The sequence below is a fragment of the Tetrao urogallus genome (assembly GCF_951394365.1).
Source record: "Tetrao urogallus genome assembly, chromosome: 3".
In the NCBI taxonomy this organism is placed as follows: Eukaryota; Metazoa; Chordata; class Aves; order Galliformes; family Phasianidae; genus Tetrao; species Tetrao urogallus.
This window is the reverse complement of record NC_136815.1, coordinates 52,860,626-52,885,700: the sequence shown is the minus strand read 5'-3', so window position 1 is coordinate 52,885,700 and position 25,075 is coordinate 52,860,626. Positions and strand designations below refer to the sequence as shown.

The 25,075-nt window shown below is 34.3% G+C and overlaps 1 protein-coding gene across 1 annotated transcript in view; it reads left to right on the top strand.

The window, feature by feature from the left end:
- The window catches only part of LOC306944807 (cadherin-19-like), a gene marked incomplete at both ends in the record, with an annotated part of 43,417 nt that extends 27,931 nt beyond the window's left edge, over positions 1-15,486 (top strand). The window contains 4 exons of the mRNA XM_079533409.1: positions 3,322-3,443; positions 8,103-8,220; positions 10,170-10,421; positions 14,996-15,486. Coding sequence (XP_079389535.1) covers positions 3,322-3,443; positions 8,103-8,220; positions 10,170-10,421; positions 14,996-15,486 — 983 coding nt within the window. The remainder of the gene's footprint in view (positions 1-3,321; positions 3,444-8,102; positions 8,221-10,169; positions 10,422-14,995) is intronic.
- Between the last annotated feature and the right edge of the window lie 9,589 nt (positions 15,487-25,075).

The window sequence follows — 25,075 nt, the reverse complement described above, 5'->3', positions numbered from 1 at the left end:
CCTGCCAGGGAGGGAACAGAACCATGACAGTTGACCCAAACTGACCAAAACATTATTCTATACCATGTGATATCATACTAAACAATAAAACTCGGGGGGATTTAGTCAAGGTTGGATATCATTTCTCAGGAGCGGGCTTTGCTACCATTTCCAAAACTGAGAGGAGCTGGATTAATCACACTCTTTGTGACTCATGCTCGACTTGGTGTTCACCAGTGCCCCCAAGTCTTTTTCTGCAGAGCTGCTTTGGAGTTGAGTAGCACTCGTATACTGGTGCCTGGGGTTGTTATTCTCCAGGTACTGAACTCTGCACTTCTTGTTGAACTTCATACAGTTTTTTGTCGTCACAACTCTACAGCCTGTCAGGTTCCCTCTAGATGGCTGCATGGCACTCTGGTAAGTAATTTCCTCCTGTTTCAGGTCACATGCAAAATATGCTAAGAATGCACTCTATCATGTTATTGAGACAATTAACGAAGATGTTAACTGGGACAGAACCTCTGTTTGTTCCAGGCCTCCAACGAGACTTTGTGCCACTGACTACAACCATCTGCGTCTGGTTGTTCAGCTAGTTTTTGATCCACATCACTGTCTGCTCATCCAGCTTGTACAAGTGTAGACTTACAATCACTGCTGCCAGCTCCCTCAGCTCTCCTGGGTGCATGCCACCAGTGATCATGGAGTTGTGTATATCCAATTTCTTCAAGTATTCCTCAACTTAATCTTCTACCAAGGACACGTCTTCCTAGCTCCAGCCATTCAGCCAGGCTGCTAAGATCTGGGATTCCTAAAGAAGTCTTGCTGTAAAGACTGAGCCAAACAGGGCATTCAGTACCTCAGTCTTTTCATTGTCCTGCATAACCATATCTTCTCTTTTCTTAAGAGAGCACTCACATTTTCTCCTAGTCTCTCTTTTGTTATTGAGGTATTTGTAGAAGTCTTTTTTGTTGCTTTTTTCCTGGAAAGATTCAATTCTGTCTAGGTTTTGGTTTTCCTAATTTAATTACTAGCTACGCAGAAAACATCTCTGTATTCATTCCAGGTTACTTGTCCTTTTTTCTACCCTATGAATGTTTTTTTTTTTTTTTTTGTTTAAATTTGACCACGATCTCTTTGTTCTTTCACGCAGGTCTACTGGACCTACTTTCACCTGACTTCCTCTTTATTAAGATGCATCTCTCCTGAGCTTGGAGAAAGTGATCTTTGAATATTAACCTGCTTTCTTGAGCCTCTCTTCCACCTAGGGCTTTGTCCTGACGTACTCTACCAAGTATATCTTTGAAAAAGCCATTGTCTGTTCTCCCAAATTCCAGGGCTGTGAACTTGCACTCTCCTTACTGCCTTAAGGATCTTGGCCATTTCGTGGTCACTGAAATCAAGGTTGCCTTTTACTTTCACATTCCTAGCAAGCCCTTCTTTGTTGGTGAGAATAAGGTCCAGTACAATATCTCTCCTCATTGGTTCCTCAGCCACTTGGAGAAGGAAACTACCATCAATGCACTGCAGAAACCTTCTCAATTGCATATGCTCTGCTGTACTGTTTCTCCAGCAGGTATAGGTGTGGTTAAATTTCCCTGTGATCACCAGGGCTTGTGAATGTGAGACCTATCTATCTGTACAGGGCCTCATCCACTTATCCTTCCTGATCAGGTGGCCTGTACTAGACCCCCACTACAATGTCACCTGTCCTTTCTCTCCAGTTAATCACAACTCACAAACTCTGTCAGGTCCTTATCCCTCCCGATACTGATCTCCATGCACTCCTGCTGGTCATTGACATAAAGGGTGGCACACCTTATTTGACTCTTCAGCTGTTCTTTGTAAAGGTTGAGTATGACCAGTTGTGTAATCAATGAATATACAGATGTTATAATTAAGAAACATACAAGAAAGTTAGGCTAAACAGGTTATGAGTCTTCTGTAATGGTTCCATCCCTTCTCAGCTCCTCTGGCTCTATCACTAGCAAGAAAGTATGAGAAGTAGGAAAATCCCTGACTTAGTGTATGTATTGTTCTGCAATAACTAAAACATTAGTGTGTTATCAATATTATTTTCTTCCTAAATCCAAGACATAACACCATACCAGCTAAATAAAATTATCTCTAGCCCAGCTGAAACCAGAGTTAGGTGACTCTTATGAACATTTGTATTGCATATTTTGTTTAGACCTAATACACACACAATTTTATAGAGCGTGGTTTTTCCTCATCTAAGATAGTTACAGCAATGTAGCTTTGTATAAATGCAGTAAGTGCAGGAATAGAAGTTCCTTATACAGACAAATTTTAATTTCCTTTTCGTAGGGGAGGAAGATATACTGATATAGTTTTTTCTTATCTAAAGATGCAGTAGCAAAGTCACCCATGTAACAGAGGCAGTACAGTTTTCACAAGTACCAAATGCCTGAGAATTAAATCTGTTGTGCAAATAATACTCAGAACAAAATTGTAATCTCAGTCTATTAAGTCTACCAGTGAGTAGGTAAACTCTGACTTATTTACAAGTATATGCTTTGAAGTAGTCAAATTTCTTGCTTTACTATTTACTAGGTAAATAGTATCCTATTTACTAGGATTAAGTATCAGTGTCCAATGGAAGTAATATATATGGCTGACAGTGGCAGAAATATTTTGCAAGTATTTAAGTTTTTGATATGGTTTTCACTAAAAAGGTAAAAATCTTGAAATACCATGACAGGAGTGTAATATGGTAAAAGAGCATCATCTAAGTAACGGTAGCAAGAAAATGTAATTCATTTTCTTAAAAGCTTGTGACCAGTCACTACAACATCCTTTGTTAGTACATCAAGCCATTCTGCATGAACTAAACCTCATCTAATTTCTCCAAATCAGATTTTATTTTTACACTGAATTCCATTTCCAACTCAGTAAATGGAAGAGTGAAAAATCTAAACTTTTATGAGAAATATCCTTACATATTTCAATATATATTTTTGTATTTTAACATGATGTATTGGATAATTAAGACAAACAAACAACAACAACAACAACAAACAAAACCCAACACCTTTTTGTAGATAGAACTCTATTAAAACAAAAAGAAAAATCTCAGCACTTTTTGTTCTGTTTTAGCAATTAAGATTATATTTTTTGTTCTAACTTCAAAAGAACATGCTAAATCATTTTACAGGTTAAATTTGAACAAAATAAATAAAAACAGTTTAGTATGTAATGTGTCTGTAGGTCTCAGTGGCTACTTTCTTCTCCATCAGATGTAATAAAGTTTTCTAATGTTACATTACCTCAAAATATATAGTAGTTAATACGTAACATTGAATTTCTGCCTTTTTTAATCACTAGGAAATCCTGAAAAAATTTCAGAAGCAAATGTATATATCCAAGTTCTTGATGTAAATGACCATGCACCAGAATTTCCTAAATATTATGAAACATTTGTTTGTGAAAATGCAGTACCAGGTCAGGTAAGTGTGAATGAGTTAGCAGACATTTTTCTCATTATTATGAAAATTTAATTGGAGATATTAATGTTTTCTCTATTATTGACTACTGCAGTATTGCAGGCATAGGATGCGTTTTGTCTAATTTCAAAATCAGTTCTGTTGATATGTGTATAATGTGAAATACCAATTTCAGAAGTCTGATATGTATTTTCCCCCTTAATTGAAACAAAATAATACTGATAATTCTAAAAAGTTTCACAATACATAGAAAACAGTCTTAATTTTTGACAAAAAATAATATGAATACATATTTATATCATATATAAAAGTAAACCAATATAGATTTATTAAATCAACAGTTAATGCTTGAAATTAAATAACTCAATATCAATTAATAAAACATGGAAACCTATAAAATTTGTATTTGTAATCTATTTCTGCACTTGTCTACAATATAAAAAAGCTCAGATTGTTTATCTTCCAAGGCTTTTATTACTCCACAGTTGTTTTTTAATAAATAACATCTGCATATAAGCCCACTCGTGATTTCTCTTAAAAAGCATTTTTTAATTAAAAAGTAAAAAAAATAGTTATGTTTAACATTATAAAGTTTGAATGAAGGATGAAAAAGATCTTCCATTTCAATGTACAAACAAAAAGGTACTCTAAATTACTTTTTAGTTTTATTACTCCCCTTCCCCCTTTTTTTTTTTTCATCAATAACAGTTCGTGAGAGTCTCAGATGGCTTTAGTTTGACATGTGGAGACCATTCAAAGAGCTAGTTAAATTGACTTCTCATTAGCAAATTATTTTAGAGCAACAACAGAAAGTTGCTACTGATATGCATAATAACCACTTAGAGACTGTTATTATCCTTAATGTTTACAACTTACAACTGAACTGATAGACATATAGGAGACACATCAGCTATTTTTTCTCTTTTGATTTTAATTCTTTTGCACCCGTATTAGAATGTTTATTCCTTTTCATCAGCTAGAAGCCTAGAGGTTATAAAGTGATTTTGTAAGTTGCAGTGGTTGTTCTTTGAATAATACAACTTCAGAAGAGTCAGTTTAAGCAAGGGAGGAGCTTAATCAGTACGTCACATGTCTTTGTTTAGGCAAACTTCTGCAATCATCTACAAAGACTCCAGGAATCTGCTTAGAGAGTACGAGCTGGGGTCAAAGCTTGTATTGATATTCTATCTCATTTCAATTTTTAAAGTAGCTTTCTCATTCTTTTTAGCTGGAAAGGATATGCTGAGAGATATTCTGGATACCTCCAGAATTCTAATTTCTCACAGCTGACTTGTGTCTGCTTTCATGAGATACGTTGTAATAGATTTGCATCTCCCAGCTTACAAAGCTTTGAGAAGAGAAAAGCACTGAAGAAGGAAAGATAATGTCAAAAGTTAAATTTTATTTTAATGACTTTTTCTTGAGTCCTTCCTGATACACAATAAAAGAGTGACATAATATGTAGTCCTAGAGTATACATTGCTATAATAAAGAATATACAATGAATCACAAATAAAAATAAATAATTAGTAATGTTCTAAATAGCCAGTCCTAGAGGCAGTATAAAATACCTAAAAACTGAGAAAAATACTTCCTTTTTTTTTCCTGTAAGATTCAAATAAACTTTACTTACTGGTGAACCTTCCTGTCTTTGTAAAGGAATTTTGCAAGAGTTACAGACAACTTTGGTTTATCCTCTGAAAAATATATATATAAAAAGATTTTGTTGTTTTTTATGACTGAGAGACAGTCTTCTGAAATTTTACAATAGAAATGAGTGCAAAAAGTATAGTCTTATTTTGGCAACATTCTAAATCCACTCATCATCTAAATCCACTCAGTACAAGAAAGACATGGAGATTTTGGAAAGGGTCCAGAGGAGGGCGACTAAGATGATCAGGGGGCTGGAGCACCTCCCCTATGAGGACAGGCTGAGGGAGTTGGGCTTGTTCAGCCTGGAGAAGAGAAGGCTGCGGGGCGACCTTATTGCAGCCTATCAATACCTGAAGGGAACCTACACCCAGGAGGGGAGTAAACTCTTCAAAAGGGCTGACAATAGCAGGACTAGGGGAAATGGATCCAAGTTGAAGGAGGGAAGATTTAGGTTGGACGTTAGGGGGAAGTTCTTTACAAGGAGAGTGGTTAGGCCCTGGAACAGGCTGCCCAGGGAGGTTGTGGATGCCCCGTCCTTGGACGTGTTCAAGGCCAGGTTGGACGGCGTCCTGGGCAACCTGATCTAAATGTGTATGTTTGGTGGCCCTGCTAGGCAGGGGGGTTGGAACTACATGATCCTTGAGGTCCCTTCCAACCCGGTTGATTCTGTGATTCTGTGATTCTGTGATCATACTTATCAGATATTTTGAACGTATTTTTCACTATTTGTAATATCTCACAACCCATAAGTCAGTTATATATTGACCACAACATGTTTTTTTCTTTCTTTCATTGAAGGGAAAAAAAAAACAAACCAAACCAAACCAAAAAAACAAACAAACAAACAAAAAAACCACTTTATCTGCCCTACCAGCATTAAATATATTAGTCTCAAAATAACTTGAGCCTGAAAGTAGCTATGAAGAATAGCTTTCCACCCAACTGCAGCTACAACTAGTGTCAAATCAATATAACAGTATTAGTAAGGTATCTAAAAACTGGGATTCTCTTTGAATTTATAACTTCTTGTAAGCTTGGCAGAAGATGACCAGAACCCTTTATTTTCTTCTTCTTAGATATTTGCAATTGCGACAAAGGGTTGAATTCTAAAAGCAAGAAACTATAAAAACAATCAGGATGTAAAATGAGCCAAAACTATTCCAGAGACATCACAGTAAAAATATATTTCCCAGAAAGCTCAATTCTGACGGCATTAGTTATTTAACTTTTAATTTGTGGGACAAAAATTTGAAGTAAACTATGAGACAACTCGCATCTTGAGTAAGCAAGCTAAGCATCCAAAATAGACCTATATTTTGTGGATGTTGGGTTAAACCCCATAGCATTTCTGTTATGCAGGAAACAGAACTTAGCTGAAGACAAGCTGCACTGGATACAAACTGAATTAATGCTTCTCTAATACATATTAATCCTGGCAATTCTGAGGTCATATTATTTGGAGATCACATATGAAATGACTTCAGTGTTGCAGCTTACTTAGTAATTTTTGTTACTGATTACATATGCAGAGCTTTTTAAACTAGAGACAAGAAAAAAGCATTAATTTACTTACTGCTTTACCTTTAATAAATTAGTCATCAGTTAGAGTAAAAATGAAAACTACTCATTTGATACAGAAGGAGAGAAAGAAAATCTTTACTTGAGTTCTACGGGTATGTGATTAATGTTGGGGCAATGCCCTCACTGACATCTCTTAGAATGTAAAAGCATGATAAATCTACGTAAGCACAATGTATTCTGATTGGCCTTTACTCTAAGCTATAGCCTTTGTACACTGTCACCAGGTGTAATCACTACTCTCATTATTAGCAATAAAATATTTTGAAATTACAGGTTTGAACTAAATTTTGCATATAAGAAGGGAAGAATATTAAGAATACAAAGCTTCTGGGGGTATACACCACTCTTTACACTGTTTTGTGGATTTCAAACTTAGCTTGCTTTAAAGGAAAACAAACATTGAATTCCTAACTCTTTCATTAAAAGAAATCTTAATCAGGAAGGAGTCTTCAAAGGCGCAGGTGGAAGGCTGTAGTCGCTTCTGCTGACTTACTGTTGTTTTTGCTTTTAAAGTAGTGCTTGTAGCATTTGTGTGATTTCCAGTTTGGGGAAAGTTGAAAGTGCAAGACTATTAGATAGAAATATCTGCAAGACACAAGATGACTAATAAAATTAAGTTAAAATTAGATATGGTGGGTTTTTTTGGCTTTTCATCAGCTAGATTTCCTTATAATCAATGATATCAGTGATTATTTTCACTACTATATGCGGATGCCCAGTTAATTAAATATTTACTGGTAAAAGTAAATAAACAAACAAACAAAAAAAAACCCCCACATTTTTATTATTAGCAGAAACATTTAGAATTCATTAAATATAAGGTTTTTACTTATTTACAGAGATAAAATATAATGAACGCTATATGTTTTGATTTCATTTGGTCATGACACATTTGTAAATGAAGGCAATTTTATATTCCTGACCAGAAATAGGCCAAGAAAATCCATAATCAGTCTGTTATAATATTTATAATCAACAATTCAGCACATGAATTTGTAAACATCTCCCTTGCTGCTGCTACAATATATCAGATCAATGTGTTTGTGGGCTCAAAGGAATATATTTTGTATAGAGGAATTCATTCAAGTGTATGATTCTTTTCTGCTTCTTTTCATTTATGGAAATCTAATTTGCCCCTTGTCTTTTGATCTGGGAAATCTTATATTTTCTGAAGATTTTAAAGCCCATCTCTCCCAAACTGATGGAAAAAAGAACACAAAGTAAAATATTTGCAGAATACCAGTCTTGAATTGACTTTTTGGGTATGGGAGCTGGATATTTGTGAACAGATATCGTGTACTTAATATGTATTTGCAAATATAATTTCTAGCATTAACCGTTTAACATTACATCTGATATGCTCTTTTACAATTTTAAAGGAGCGTTAGACACTTTAATTATTAAACAACTGTGCTTATCTCTTTCCAGCTAATTCAGAGCATCAGTGCAGTGGACAAAGATGACTCCGCAGAAAGTCACCAATTTTACTTCTTGTTGGCTCAGGAGGCCACAAACAACTCGCGTTTTACTGTCAAAGATAATCAAGGTAGAGTCATTAAAAACTCTAATGAAGATGCATGGACATCACCCCCCTCACATTAGCAATTAGAAAATTATTCACTTAAAATGAAAATGTCATTGTAACTAAGCAGCAAAAGAAAGTAAAGCATGTCAAAGAAAGTAAAAAATCTTAGATGAAAAATATAGTTATTCCTTTCAGTTTATACTCCTAATCTAAGAGACAATTTTAACAAGAAAGTTGGTACATCCCATTACTACTTATCTATGCAACAAGACTGCCAGGAAGAAATTGCTGTTAGTACAAATCTGTTATTTCACCACATCAGCAAGAAGGGAGGAGAAGTCTCTATGGAGACCTCAATTCAGCCTTCTAGTACTTGAGGGGAGCTTATAAATAGGAGGAAAATTGACTTTTAAACAGCCTTTAAATAGTGATAGGACAAGGGGGAAGGTGGTCGGGCACTGGGAGAAGCTGCCCAGAGAAGTTGTGAATGCCCCATCCCTTTAGGTCTTGAAGGCCAGGTTTTATGGGGCCCTGGGCAGCCTGATTTAGTGGGTGGTAAATCAGCCCACATCAGGATCTTTAAGGTCCCTTCCAAACTAAGTCATTCTAGGATTCTATGATAAATAGAAATGTGATCTGTTTTCCTAAAAGTTTAATCTACATTCCTTCATTACTGATGCCATCACACAAGTGTATCCTAGTGTTCTGGCTAGGTGACTAAATCAATGAAAATAAGCTCTGGAATGTTTAGACCATGTTAAATGGCAAACTGCTTTTCTCATTATGTCCAAAGTTAAATTAAATGTTTTAATATGCTTTTCATCTTCCATCTTCATTAATGTCTCACTCAGTGCCAGCAGGAGATAACTTCCTAAATAAAGGTCAAATTCTATAAGAAGAATAAGACATTCCCACCTTTTCTCATTCTGCCCAAAATCATAGCAAAGCATTACACAAGACAGTGCATCCAGTGGCTATTGGTGAGAAAAAAAAATCTTTTCAATCATCATATTTTCAATCCACAATCTTTATCTTTCTACAGAATTTCACACGAGTAGCTAGGTGATCTGGAAGAGGTCCAGGGAGAAGCAAGAGAAAATCAACAGATCTGAAGCATTTTATCTCCCTAAAATTTGACTTAGAAACATGAAAGAACTTCAGTAGATTGCTTGCATAAATATTTTGTAGAGATAATTGCAAAAACTTGTGCTTTTTTTTTTCTTTCTACACATATGCACATAAGTAGTAATTCTCCCTGCCATTATATAAATATTCACGTCAGATTTTTTTTTTTTACTTTTTTCTTTTTTCCATTTTACACAGATTTAGTTAAGGTTATTTTGTTTTCCAAGCTAAGTTTCAGATTCAAGTTCATTGATATGCAGCAGAAGCTGAACTTAATCTGCTTATTGGGCTTTATACAGAACTGATTTCTGAATGCTTATAGTTAAATACAAAGCAAGGTGAGAGCCTCTAGCAGCTTTTCCTTCATTTAGATAATAAGAGCTCAGCTAGATCAAGTTTTGAATTAGGGAAAGAAATAAAATATTATATTAGTGGACTTCTTTGCTTTCTGTTCTTTCGGTTTCCACATGCTCTCTCTGTGTGCTGTCAGGCACACTTTTGGAGACCTTTCACAGGTAAATTTCTATATTTCATCTGCAAACTGCTGGATTATATACACAGCATCATTGTAAGAATCAGCTGATTGGCCAGAGCAGTGGGATGTTTTTTAGCTCTGAACATTAAAAATACAGCTTTAAAAACAAATTTTATTAGTGAAACTGGAAAATATATGACAAAATAAATGCATTATTCACAGTTCACACAAGCAAAGGGCACATGTCCATAACTGGACTTACTTTCTTAACATCTATCATATTTAGCATTGTTTTTAAACAGGTTGGATTCCACTGCATTTTTATTGTTGCAAAATGCGAAATGTATATCATGTATAATTTATCTTCTAGATAACACAGCTGGAATTTTCACAGCAGTAAGTGGCTTCAGTAGACAAGAGCAGTTTTATTTCTTCTTGCCAATCTTAATTCTGGATAATGGATCTCCACCACTTACAAGCACAAATACACTCACTGTCACTGTCTGTGACTGTGATACTGAAGTGAACACCTTATACTGTCGTTATGGAGCTTTCCTGTATTCCATAGGCCTCAGCACAGAAGCTTTAGTTGCTGTTTTGGCTTGCCTACTAATACTCCTGGGTAAGTATGAGTAAGATATATGGTTGTGTTTTCTTCTACAGTAGTTCAGATTATGTGGCAAAAGTGATTCCTAGACTGGGGAAAAATAGAAATACTGTCTTATTGAGGAAAAAAACATAATAATGTAGATCTCTTGTTTCTTTTCTGCTTTCTAAAGCAATGCTATTCTTTCCAGTTTTCCGTAAAATTTGATTCCTAACACAATGCTATAAAAGTTGGCTTTAGTTGATCCATGATTCTATTTATTTCTCCAGCACTGACATGAATAAAGATCTGGAAAGGCAAAGTCTGTACTGAGCCCAGGTAAAGCTGACACAGTTATGAAAGGAGATAGGTTAGTAAAAGGTACCTTTGGTAGAGAAATGCTCATTCTTCCTTAGTTATGCCAAATACATAGCTAAGATAAGTGTAATTTAATTAAAGAAAATTCTCTCAGAGAAAGCTTGTTTCTCTCTAGAAACAAGCAGGATGTTCCTCTGTCCAGACTGCTCAGCATAGGAAAGAGGACGCTTAGGGGAAATCTTATCAACATGTTAAAAGTAATTGAAGGAAAGGTGTAAAGAAGATGGAGCCAGGCTCTTTTCAGTGATACACTGTGCCAGGACAAGAGGCAATGGGCACAAACTGGAGCATAGGAGGTTCCCCCTGTACACTGGGGAGAACTTATGCACTATGCAGGTGTCTGACACTAACAAAAATTATCCAGAGAGGTTGTTGGGGGGTTGGGGGGTCTCCTTGGAGATTGCCAGAAGCTGCCTGGACATGGCTTTGGGTGGCCCTGCTTGAGAAGGAGTTGGGCCACCTGACCTCCAGAAATAATCTTCCAAACTCAGCTTTTCTGCAATTCTGTAATAACAGCATTTTCAGATAACATTTTATTCAGATGTTGGACGTTTTTTCCCTCTCAAGAGACATAAAATTATCCTCTACTACTACTTGCAAAGTGTGGATGTGAAAAGAAGGCACCTTAAACAGATACGAGATGTGCTTGTGAAGCCTCAATTATGCATAGTCAGCAAATGACACTCACAAAACAGTCTGCACAGTCTAGTCTGGCATTTTCAGCCCTGCAAGACACAGTGTAGTCACAGTACTCAGGGAAACAGCTTTTTTTTCCCTGGAAAGCATGCAATTATCTCAACTACATTTTCTCTTTTTCAAAAAAAGGGAATAGGACACAATATCCCTGAAGTGATTGATGAATGACTTGACACTGACATAGTATAACAGCAGGCCCGTTGTAGAAATTATTCACCAAAGACTAACTATCTCTCCCAAATCTATGCCTGAGTTATGGTTAAGATTTTGTAGTTTGAGGCCAGGAAAGAAAGAAAGAAAGGTGATTAAGCTGGGTAGGTTTGTTTTATCAATCAAGCTGATGAGAATAAAGCCGCAGGGAAGGACTTTCCAACTTCATCTTCTGTTACTTGTGGAATAATATGGCATATCCATGTTATGCTTTACAATAAAATATCACAGGAAATACCATACCCCAAAATATCACCAAATAACCAAATCTTAGGGAAACAATTTTTCAACCAATAGTGCAACTCTACAAACAAACAAACCCAACATCAGAAAATGAAGGTAAAAACAGATTTCACTGGTATCAAATCATCATTTTAAATTGTAAAAACTTAGCATAACCCGTTTTTCAGAAACTTCTAAGAAATAGAAAAAAATATAATCATAAACAAAACAAGCAGGTAAACTGCAACAAACTATCTGACAGCTCAAATAGAATGTTTAGAAAAAAGGAATAAGAGCAGAAGTCTCATTGACTTATGAAACAAATTTTCAGAGATAAACGTCTCAATGTATTTGTTAGTGAGAGCAAATACAGTATTAACATTTATAGACTTTCGTATCAGTGAAAAAAATATAAAACAATTGTAAATAAACCCGATTTTTCTTTTGTTGTTTGCTTTTCACATGAAAATTCATAAGGATGTAAAGAACATTCTTTTATCTACCCTCATTATACAGTATGACCTCAGCTAATCTAAGATTAACAGCATATAAAGCATGTTATCACTAAGCATAAGAAAACAGGATTGAAAATGATGTCTGGCAACTATTCTGATATAGTATTTTTATTTGTTGTGGTATCAATACAAGAAAATAAGAAGTTCCAGACAGATATTGGAATTATTTTAATGTTAGATTAGGGAAAAATTACATTGAACAAGTGAACATCACCCATATTCTGCATTCTATCCACAAGCTTATGGCCTTCTTTACCTTAGCACAAGGCATAGAATTTAGATCCAATTATTTCCTGTTATTTTACTTTTGATCTTTCAACTGAATCTCTGGATGAGAACTCACTGAAATTTCTCCTAGAATGTACCCATAACATAGTCCTACAGCAGCATGTATTGCACTGCAGCAGCATGCTTATGAGTTATGAATAAGGAGTTTATATGTCTTTGGACTCTTAGGATTATATAACATGCAGGAAAATGGAGAAAAACCACAGTTCTAAAAAAATAAAAAAATAAAAAAAAATTACTTCTCTCTCTGAACAATTTGAGTAGATAGGGTGATTAAAACAATGAAAGAGTACTTTGTTATTGTTATATCTAAATGGAAGTAATCTTGCCAGAAATGAGTCAATTCTTGACTCCATAGCAAGGTCCAGAATACAGTAGATCCACCACTTCTCACTCCTGGTTTTCAAAAGAGAAAACAGGAATATATAATAGGGATTGGCTGTTTCTAGACTTCCCTGCACTTCCAGAGTCACCTTGACTGAGCTGAAAATTAGAATGCAGGCTCCCTTGACTGAAGTACTTACCTTTTAGTCTGTGCATGCTCACAAATGGGCCAAAGTGTATTTCGAGGCTTGTTGCAGGATATCTGAACCTGGTCACTTGCTATGCATTTACAGAGTTGAGGACCACGCAAAGTAGTCACTGCCACTTCTTTATCAAGGCCATCTTGGTCACTTGCAGACAGATCTCTCTCAGAAGAAAACAGTTGCTGTCTACTGGGGCTATGAATACCATAAAAGTTAAAGTAAGAATATAGATTTAAAAAAATTAGACAGAAGTTAATATCCATTAGTTAAGTAATGAATTAAGCCCTCTCATGTATACTTAGGACAATTCAAAATTGAACAATTTGCAACTTACAGATGAGCATTAAATTTTATTCATTTTTTACTTTAGTTGATATTATGATATTTACTGTTGTAACTGTTCACTACACAAAGGACTTTGAGAACTAGGAGTACTACATAGTTGCTTGTTTTTTAAATATAATTTAATAATTATAATTATATATAATTATAATAACATTATAAAAGTTTTTGTTTCCAGTGCTTCCAAGTTTTATGCTAGTATTTCAAGGTCTCATGAAACAGTATGAGGGGAAATAAGATGCTTCATATCCCTAAGGGTGGTAAAACCCCGTCATGATTGGCAGTTATGTCATGTTATATCCTGAGTTCATAACTTACAGTTAGAGCACCTGACATCCATCCTTTAGATATTTATAAGAGTTTATAAGATCTCCTCTTAGTCTTCCTTCTCGAGGCTGAACAGCTCCAAGTCTCACAGCCTTTCCTCATAACGGAGATACGTTCAGGCCCCAGATCAGATCTGTGGCTCTCAGCTGGACTCTCTCCACTAGCTCCCTGTCTTTCTTGTACTGGGGAGCCCAAACATGGACACAGCACTTCAAATGTGGCCTCACTAGGGAGAGGCAGACGGGAACGGATCACCTCCCTCAACCTGCTGGCTATATTCTTGTTAATGCACTCCAAGATATCATTGGCCTTCTTGGCCACAAGGGCACACTGCTGACTCATGGCCAACCTGTTGTCCACCAGCGACATACAGATCCTTTCTGCAGGGAAACATTAATCTCTCTGAATGTTATAGAATATTTAAACTGAATTGTTCAGCTAAAAATGAAATGGTATAAGATTTAAAAAAATCCTTAAAATATATTTAAAAAAAGAAAAAAGATTCTCATATGTTAAAATTGGAGCTGTTCTTATTCATAAGCCTCCACTGCTACAGCATTACACAAAATTTAGCTATAGTCCTCAAATTTCTAAATCAATGTTGTATAAAAAAATTGAGCCACACCCTGCATGATCTGTGGAACTGAATTATTTTTGGCCAATTGAGGAGGATATTTAGCTCTTTGCCTCATTTTTCATCTGTTCTTCCTGGGTCTCTAATGTGAAAGAGAGATTAAAAACTTTAAATTTTGAATATAAAATTGATATATTATGTGATAAAACAAAGCAGTTTCAAAAAACATAATCTGTTTCCATCACTGCTTCCAACTCTCATCTACTCAAAGAATTACTCCATTTCATTCACCCATTTTATAAGTCCCTCTGTAGCAGTTTTTCCACCACATACTATATTCAGTTCAAAACCATAAAATCTGTAACAATCACAGTTCTATAAATTTGATAAGATAGTTTCACTTTGCAATTGCAGTGATATTAAGAAACATTATTATTTTTAAAGGCTTTGTAGGCACATTCAAAGTCTCTGGCTTTGTTTATATTTTCCCTCACTTTCTTTTTGTTTTGTTTTGTTTGTTTGTCTTGTCAGTGTTCTTTTCGGCGATTATAGGCATAAGACAGCAGAGGAAGAAGACTCTTTTTCCAGAGAAAGTGGAAGAATTCAGAGAGAACATTGTCAGGTATGATGATGAAGGAGGTGGTGAGGAGGACACAGAAGCTTTTGACATTTCAGCACTGAGGACACGCACTGTCTTGAGAACACACAAACCTCGAAAGAAAATCACCACAGAAATCCACAGTCTCTACAGACAGTCTCTGCAGGTTGGTCCTGATAGCGCTATTTTCAGGCAATTCATTTCAGAAAAGCTTGAAGAAGCCAATACAGACCCTAGTGCTCCTCCATATGACTCACTTCAGACATATGCATTTGAGGGCACTGGCTCTTTAGCAGGATCTCTCAGCTCCTTAGGCTCAAATATGTCAGATGCGGATCAAAATTATGACTACCTTGTAGGCTGGGGACCTCACTTTAAACAGCTTGCAGGCATGTATGCTTCCCAAAGGAGTACTAGAGATTAGTTATTGTTTGATCACTTATTTTTTTCCATAAGTTCTCAGCAACCAAAATCAACTCAGTTTTTAAAAAGGAGGTCATACCACATTCAAGCACAAAAATAAAGATCGAAATCTTGGATGTGGTGATTTTCTGAAAAATCATACCAGGCCTATCATTATTTGAGAGGATGAGCATTCTCCATTTGAAAAAGAAAAAAAAAAAGAAAAAAGAGAAAAGAAAAAAAAAGAAAAAGAAAAAAGAAAAAAGAAAAAAAAAAAAAGAGTAATCTAAGACTGTGCTGCTTTGGATATCAAGATCCCCACTCTGGGCACAGAAAACCTGGGTCTTGCAAGTACAGAAGAAGGAATATAAGCCATAAATTGTTATTGTAAATATTCTGTCATCCACAAGCTTTAAACTATTTCCAAAGTTGACTTTCGCTCTCACTGTTGAATATATTCATAAAACAAAGTTAAATATTCTTATTTGTATAATGCTTCATTATATAAAAGCACTTGTGTGACAAAGTAGAATACAATTGTCAGAAGTACTTAATAATCTATTTATTGTTTGTAAGATGATAAAACTAAAATAAATCTTCTTTCCTATAAACATAAACATAAACACCTGTTACAACACCAGCATACTAATATCTATAATGGAGCTATTGGGAAATACATAAAACTAATACTTATTTTAGCAAATAAGATAGGAAAAAAAAAAAAGAAATTAATTCAAGTTAGAATCAATATTCAACATAAATACTGTAGTCCACCATGTTATATTACTGTACTTATAACAAAATATTATCAAAGCATAAGTATTTATCTTTAAGAGTTTAAATATGACTGTTATACCAGCATAGAGCTATTTTTATTTTTTTTTATTATGGAATACAATATTATCAGAAGTAATCAATTTTACCATAACCCTATCATGGATCTTTAAATTTCTAAGCTGATGGTTATAAAACTTTGTGTATAACATTGGATAATAGGATAGAAAAATGTTCTAATGTTGATTCATTTCTTCTGAAAATGATCCTGTATCATTCTATTAGACTCAAATAAAACTTCAAAATTAATCTCCCACTGTGTTTTTTGCAAATAGTCTACAGTCAATACAAAGATATCTCAGACGATTTCTACGCTCTTACATATGTAGCTACTCAGCAGCAGTTTTGGATCTAAGCGTCATCAAATAATCAAATATAATCAAAACGTTCTGTCTGGAAAAAGGGACCCACTTGTTTTTTATTTATTTCTCTTCCATTAGTTGCTTACTTTACAGATTTTCAATCAATGCTTTCCTTCTTGCTCAGGTTGGAAAAGACCTTAAAGATCATTAAGTCCAACAATAACCTAACCATACTACCCTAATTCTAGCAACCCTCTGCTAAATCATGTCCCTGAGCACCACATCCAAATGGTTTTTAAACACATTCAGGGATGGTGACTCAGTCGCCTTCCTAGGGAGTCTATTCCAGTGCTTAACAGTCCTTTCTGTAAAGACATTTTTCCTGATGTCCAACCTAAACCTACCACTGTATTGATGATTCTAATACTTGTGTTCAGCTCTCAAGTTGCAATTTTGAGTGTGTTTTTTATATATATATATACATATAATATTGTGCATATTAATTAATTATTTGATCCAAGCAGCAAAGAGAAAGAGAGTGCCCTTATTGTTTGGAGATAGTGAGATCTACGGTTTTAGTATTAGGTTTATAGATTTACACAGATTTTACCCTAAAAAATCCACAGATAGCCACATTGGCCTTACTAGAATGCCTCATACTTTCATGTTGTATTTAGTACAAATAGGATAAAAATGCCTGATCCTTTCTCAATCCAAATAGTTTCTCTGTTTAGATGAGGAAGTAACTTTGAATACCTAATCATGTTTTGTCTGACATTATGATTTCTTCTGTTGACTGTAATGAACTGTAATGATAGGTAATTTTTGTAAACAATGTATACTGTTGTCAAATCCAGAGAGTTCTTTATGAAAGACAACGATGACCTACAATAGCTCTCAAATAATTTTTTTTACCCATTATCCAAAAAGTCCTAAAATCACATCCGTACAACAGGGAAACGGTGTTTATCTCTGAAGTAAGAAAATATTCTTAGTTGTTACTGGGCCACATCTTGTTATGTTCCTGATATTCTAACCTGTTGATTTCTTTCCACTTGTGAGAAATGAATCATTGGATTGACTATGTAACTTCATATTCCATTTGATATTTTGTACTTAATTTAGCTGAAAAAAAAAGATCTGCAGAAAAGTTTTATAGAAGTATCTGATTACCTAAGGGAAAAAAATTTGAGAGATTCCAACAATTACTAGTATGAAATTAATAAAGGAGAAGTTATAATCTGGAGTATTTGATGAGATCTGGCAAACTATGTAATGATATTCTTAAGGGAATCTTCCATTACCTTTTAAAATTCACTAGTAACTAAGATTAGCCATGCTGTGGGCTGAAGAGTGAAAATGTAGTAACAAAAGATGAATATATATTCAGTGTTTTTGACCTGCCTGAGTGACTATAAAGAAGTGTTATCTAAGTGTTATCTGGTCAAAGGAGAAGATCATGTCTTCTGTACAAATACTCTGGAGAAATTTTCTGTGTATTTGTTTGTTTATTTGTTTTTGTTTTGTATTCTGTAACAGATTAAGAACTGGTGAAATACATGACTAAAGGTAATTTTCCTTTTTTTCAGTCCTCATTCATAAGAATTTAATTATGTGTTATTAGTTTTATTATTTAAAGGAAATGAAATCTATGCATACTTTAATAAATAATGTTCAACTGTTTGAAGGTAAGAAAAAAAAATCACTTGATATCAGATTGCAGTTTCATACTTATTATTGTGACTGTAGAGGGAGGGGTTTGTTTATTGGTTCATCCAAAATAAAATGGCTTCATTTAATTTTCATTTTTTTTAATCAGGATGGAGGGTTTTTTAACTATAACATTGAAATCTCTCCTGCTTGCCACACAAGACAATCTCAGTCTTTAGTTCTCATAATTTTTTTATAGTGTTTTCTCACAAACACTGTCATTACATTTCTTTCTTTGCTTTGAAAATTAACATTGGAATTGTGGTTAACACTCATTCTTAACTGTAGGGGGCAAGGGAGTAACCCTGTCTCATGAGAGTAAAATATTTTTGATAAGAGAGTGTGAATTTTATGTTTGAAGTCAGATATAATATATGCTCTCTTAGGAGCAGAAGTTGGAGATTATGTGATTATACATGTTGGCAAAGGATAAATTTATCCTTGATCCAGAATATAAACAAACAAAAGAAATTATAAAAGAATGTCAGTAGCTACTTACAATGATTTCTCTACCAGAAATTTATGAAGTAAAATAAAATAGGTAAATATTTTGAAAAAGTTGATGCATTTTGTAACAGTAACTTTGCTGTTAAAAAAATATATCTTCATATATGTTTCTAAATCAGCCCTATGTCTCATACAGAGTCTAAAGGACAGTAAGCTATAGATAGGATACAATATATGTACAGACAGATTACTTAGATAAATATGAAACACTTTACCCACAGCAGATAGATTGCAACAATGGGCAAAAATATGCATGAGACTCAAGAAATGGCGCTGAAAGCAAATATTAACAAATACGGTTGGGAACCAGCACAACTTCACAAATCTCTCCAACAGCAGAGACCGGAACAGGGTATCAATGTCTAATAGTGCCCAGACAGATTAATTGTGATTTAGAATATGTTTTAATAACACTGAAGTTTACAATTTGATTAGCATTCCATATGTAGGGATTCAAGTAACATTGGTTTATAGAGAAACAATATTTACACACATATACCTGACAAAAAAAAAAAAAAAAGTTATTAGATTAAAACATAGAAGTATGTAAACCTATGCACAGATATATGATGTACCACTTCTGACATTGTTATGAGTAAATTCATTTCTGCCATTATAAATTCCACAGCAAATTATTGATTTCACAAAGGACATCGTAAACAGTTTTGGTAGCCTGTGAGCTGCAGTACTGATTCTGTATGTTAGCCTTACAAATATCATAGAAAAAACACATATATACTGAGGATGCCTGAGATAAAGGCAAGAACTAGATGGTTTTGAAGAATGAAGAATAGAAAATAGATACAAATAGATGGCACAAAATACTTGATCATCTACTGTAGTAATAGCTATTAAAAAATATCAGTTTTATCCTGGGCATTTATCTGGATTAATTAAGCAAGACAAAGGATATCTTAGCTCCTAAACTTACAATGAACAGCCTAAAAGATGCAAATTAAAAAAATATATAAAATATAAAATATATACCAAAGCTGTAATAAAAAATAAAATAGGCAAAAGAAAGTGCAGACCATGAAATTATATTAAGATTTATTATCCAATGTTTCAAGTGTTTGACATTTAATTCTTGTCTTTTGTCTGAGTGACCAATCACACTAATATTACCCTGACAGTTGCATGCACACAGAAACAGATAACCAAAGTAGCTCTAATATTAGTTATTGTTAAAGAGTTTTCAGAGGATAAATACTCTCTGGCAAAACCAAACATGGTGCCCAATAAAAGATAAAAGTAAAAAAAAAAAAAAAAAAAAAAGAGAGAGAGATAAAAGATACTATCCTTGAACATCTCCTTTTATAGTCTAATTCATTTCTTTTGTTACAAACGACTATTTACATTACAGTCAAATTCAAAATATCATTTCAAATGGCTTGAGATTTATATTAATCAATGACAATTTCATGTGAATCATTAAGAATTACTGCAACTCCAGCAGTACTTCACTGAACTTCTCAAACCAGCATTTCCTCACAAAAATTTTATCCCATTATCACCATTACTGAATCTAAAAGCGTCCTAGTTATCTTCTCAAAGTGTTTGCATTTACTGCATTTAATCTCACCTAACATTAATCATTTAAAAATTGCTGCAAGTTATCCAGTGCCCCCCAAAATTACTGCTCATAATCTCTGTCTGAAAGTACCAGACTCATGGTATTGAATAGTTTTGACTATAGCAGAAGACTGAAAAATACTAAGGCTCAAAGTCTTCTTTTCTACCTTGTGTTCCCTTTTTTGCTGTGAACTCAGTATGCCTATCCTGTCAACAACTCAGAAGTTTGGGGTAGGCTGGACATGCTCCAGAACTGTAAAATGATTGCAGCATCCTTATGGTAACAGCTTACGCATAGTAAATATTATACACTGAAGAACTCCTGTGAACACATCTCTATCATATCACTAAGGACCCTAATCCATGATAAATCACTTGCAAAGCTTTGCCTGCTTTCCACAATCTGATGGTTGTATATGGTTCTTGCCTTGTCTTCTTTCCTTTCTATATGGCTGGGATTATTTTTAGCAACCCAATAAATATTTTTCTTTGACAATACTGCCTGTCAGCCTTAAATGATTAATATTGCTTTATAGTATTCTCCTAAAAGCTAAATATTTCCAAGTCAACTCCTGGTGGAGATAGCTATTTCACAATCACATATTTCAGGAAATGCAGAGAATGAGAAAAGAAATCAAGGCCAAAAGAGGTCGAGAGATTCATGTACCTGGTCATCACCTGAGCTGGAAACAAGCAGTAAATTCTGAGATATTCCACTCAGTCCTCTGCTGTATTCCCTGGACTCCATGTATTAGGTTATCTTTTGTTGTTTTTTTTTTTTATTTATTTTTATTTTTTTACTTTGTTGTTTTGTTTTTCAGCTCTACTTGTGCTTCTTTTTGATGTATATGAATAATAATTTAAAATGAAATGCTCTGAACACTTGAGTTCACTTGTTCTGTTTTTGTAGATGACTTGGAATAGTTTTTTGTATTTGACCTCTAAGAAACAAGAGGAAAGTAATGCAACTGCTATTTTTTTGTTTATTTAAGCCCTTTTTTTTTTTTTTTTTTTTTTTTTTTCCCCAGAAGTATGTGTAAGTACATGAATGGCTTAAAGACAAAAAAGTTAGGGCATCATTCAGTAAAACAGATCTTGAACATGATAAGTAAACATTTTCTTGTCCTCTCGATTATGTATAACTTACCCAGTTCTACATTTTCCCTGTTGTTCTGTAAAAGGAATAGAAAGCCTTAGTATATGGAGGTGAGTCCTGTTTCGTATAGGTACTTCGGAAACAGCAATCCATAACTGAGATTCCACAGCTAATCGTGGAAAAACAAAAATGAACGAGAGAGTTTAAATATTCACAAAATTCTCCATTGACAACTGTCAAACAAAACAAAAACAAAATCCAACAACACAAAAGAAAAAATCAAAAATCAGGAAAATAAAAAACAAAAAACCAAACAAAAAAAAAATTATCACAAGCAATACTTAGTTTATCTGGTTTGTGTTATTTTTCCATTACCATTAGAGAGAAATTTAATTAGGATCTGATTGTTATAGAGAAAATATTCTAAAAATGATCCACAAAGTGAATGTTTCTGCTATAAATTTACAGTTTCTTTTTCAATAGCAGAAATCAGAGAAAAGTATTCCGGTTTAGATCCTTCTTATTTGCTTTTTTACTGTTCAGGAAGAGAATTTTGCGACATGAATCATTGTAGGAACAGTGCAAATGCACCTGTTATAGCAGGCCACTGTGGAGTCCCATATCATCCCTTGGGGTTGAAGCAGATATCACAGAATCGCAGAATTGTAGGGGTTGGAAGGGACCTCCAGAGATCATCGAATCCAACCCCCCTGCCAAAGCAGGTTCCCTACAGCAGGTCACACAGGTAGGCATCCAGGCAGGTCTTGAATATTTGCAAGATCCAATATTTGGATGTAATTAGTAATGTTGCTGTCATGGATGAGAACCAAGTAACAGTTTAAATGAATAGGAATAATACTTTTAATACTTTTGCACATTCAGAAGTCCATTCCATCAGTACTTTCTAATTTTCCCTTGCAGTATCTAGGAAACAAATCTTCTGTTTTGGAAAGTGTCTTGTGAAATTCTCAATTTTAGGTTTACTCCAGAGGGCACGCAGTGCAAGTTTAACTTTCCAGATTTCTTTTCCTTACTGAACTACCAGACTGTAGGATTCTGACAGCTGTGTACTTTTTGGTCTTAGCATTTTCCAGCAGGTAGAAATGCCACTGTAAAATTCATTTGAAACACAATCTGAAATAGATTTTTACCAAGATTTATACAACTTAAGCTCTAATAAAGGAAGAATTTTAATCTTTATTCTCCCTTTTTAAATTTAATTTGTAATAATTTTAACAATTTTTCAGTTGAATTATGACAGTTTTTTGTTGGTGGTGGTGGTTTTTTTTTATTTCTAGGAGCAAATTTTAAGGAAAATATAGTCAAGCATTTATACAAAATTGCACAGAAAAAATAAAAATAAAAAATTTAAAGGGACAGAAATCCTATTGGCTCTCACAGGAAGCTCCTCAACTACCCCAACACCTGTTCTGACACAGTAGGCTACAAAAGCAATCTGTATTTCTGGCATGTCAGGTGGCAAATAATTGATGTATAAGTTGAATGAATCAGTAACAGAGATACTGTGCCAAATAAAGTATTTATTAATAGAGAAGAGTTACTCAGAGTCCTGCTGATTCATGGAAACCATTTTAATGTCATCATTTAAGGACTCAAAGTTTCTGGGCAAATGAGTCAAGAAAGAGGCAGAGTAAAGATCTTGAACTGCAGGAGAGTAGATCTCTGTTTATTCAGTACACTGGTAAGTGTTACATGATGGGATATTTCTCTTGAAGAGAAATGAAGTCTATGAAGACTAAAGGGGTCCTGAAGAGCTGGCTGATCAAGGATAGCCTCATAAACAAAACTGAAGGTCAAACAAATCAGACACGGTAGAAGGCTCTGTTGGCTCAGGGGAGAACTCCTGCCACAAAAAGAACCTTGCAGAAGTTGAAAGCACAAACATGCTGTAGGAAGAATGTAAAACCACCATTCATGCGTACCTAAATGAAATTAGAAAAGAAGAATTGAAACTTGGGAAGGATGTTAAAGTCAACAAGAATGCCTTTTGTAGCACACTGATTACAAAAGTAAAAAAATTAAAATGTGGGTTCACTGAAGAATGAGAAGTCAGTGTTGAGGGACATACATAAGACCAATTTGCCTAAAGCCTTCATCATAGGCAAGATCAGCTGTCAGGCTTCCTAATAAACTGGATTTAGTGTCAGATTTTGGAAAGAGAGACATCTATTTCCCTCTAAGAAGATAAAGATCATTGTGGTAAACTACACTCTGCACCAAAAACTGGGTGGATCACAGTACTCAATGAGTTATTACACACTATTGATGAGTATCAACTCTATTGGTGTTCCTTAGTAGTCGTTACTGAGCCTCGCATTAGTTATCATCTTCATCAGTGCCCTGGAAAAGGTACAGAGTGGACCTTCAGAAAGTGGAAAACAGCAAAATGAGAAGAACAGTCAGTACGTTAAGGGGAAGGAATGCCTTCAAAAGGAGCCTGACAAAGCTAGGGGTATCGGCTAATGTACAACTGAGCTTCTGCATTATGTTGAAATAGTAGGGAAATTTTGCTCTAAGACTGTAGGTGACTTGCTCTGACAATATCACTTACTCATATGAATAGTAGAAGGACATAAAGATTAAAATAAAACAAAACAGCAAAACAAAACAGCAGAGGTATCCAAATATCACTGGCAAATATCTTTAAATATCTCCAAATTTCAAAAACTGAGAGTAGAGTTTCTCATGCTAATATGATTTTCAGACATCTCTTTTGCTTACCTAACTATAAAAGAAAAGTAATGCCTTAGACAATTTCGTGATAATATTTGCCGAATAGTTACATCCAGAAATACTCTAGTTTGGAGAAAGAACAGGTAAACAATAAATAACGTAACCATCTGTTTAACTAGAAAGCTGTTAGTACATAGATGAGCTCAAAGTATAAGCTTTCTGTTTGTTTTTTGGTGATTTAGGAAGTGCAAACAATTTTATTTATTTATTTATTTATTTATTTTGCCAATAACATAGTGTGTGTATGTAGACAGATAAAGTATACAAACTTTTTTCACAGATAAAAAATGTCATTGTAAAACCAACAACTCTAGCATATTATTAATTTTTTTTTTTTGTCACAGTCAGAATCAATAAAACATATGTAAATTTCTTTACTTGCTGGGAATTTAATATTTCCAGCCATTTTTCAGAAATTGGTATACCTTACAAAAAGTTAGATTGTATACAACTATATCTGAAGGGCTTTTTGTGCTCTTACTTCTTAACACTGCATCCCTTATTAGCTATTTAAGGGGAAACCCTAAAACCTGTATGTTAGAGAGGAATGTAGAAAGAGATGAAAGAAACAAGAAGGTATGTATGCAACTTAAAACCAAAACTAGAAACTGTAATAAGCCATTTTTGAGGACAAAAAGTAAAAATAAACAAATAAAGAACCTTTTACAGATTTGGAAAACACAATCAAAGATAAGCTTTACAGATGAATTTGAGACACAAACATCAATTTTCTTTTGACTGTGACTGTTTTGAAATGATACTGCACCCCTGATTCATATTCTAAGCTTTCAAAAGTATGTACATGGAGATAGTGTAAATGTAGAAAAACTTCATTC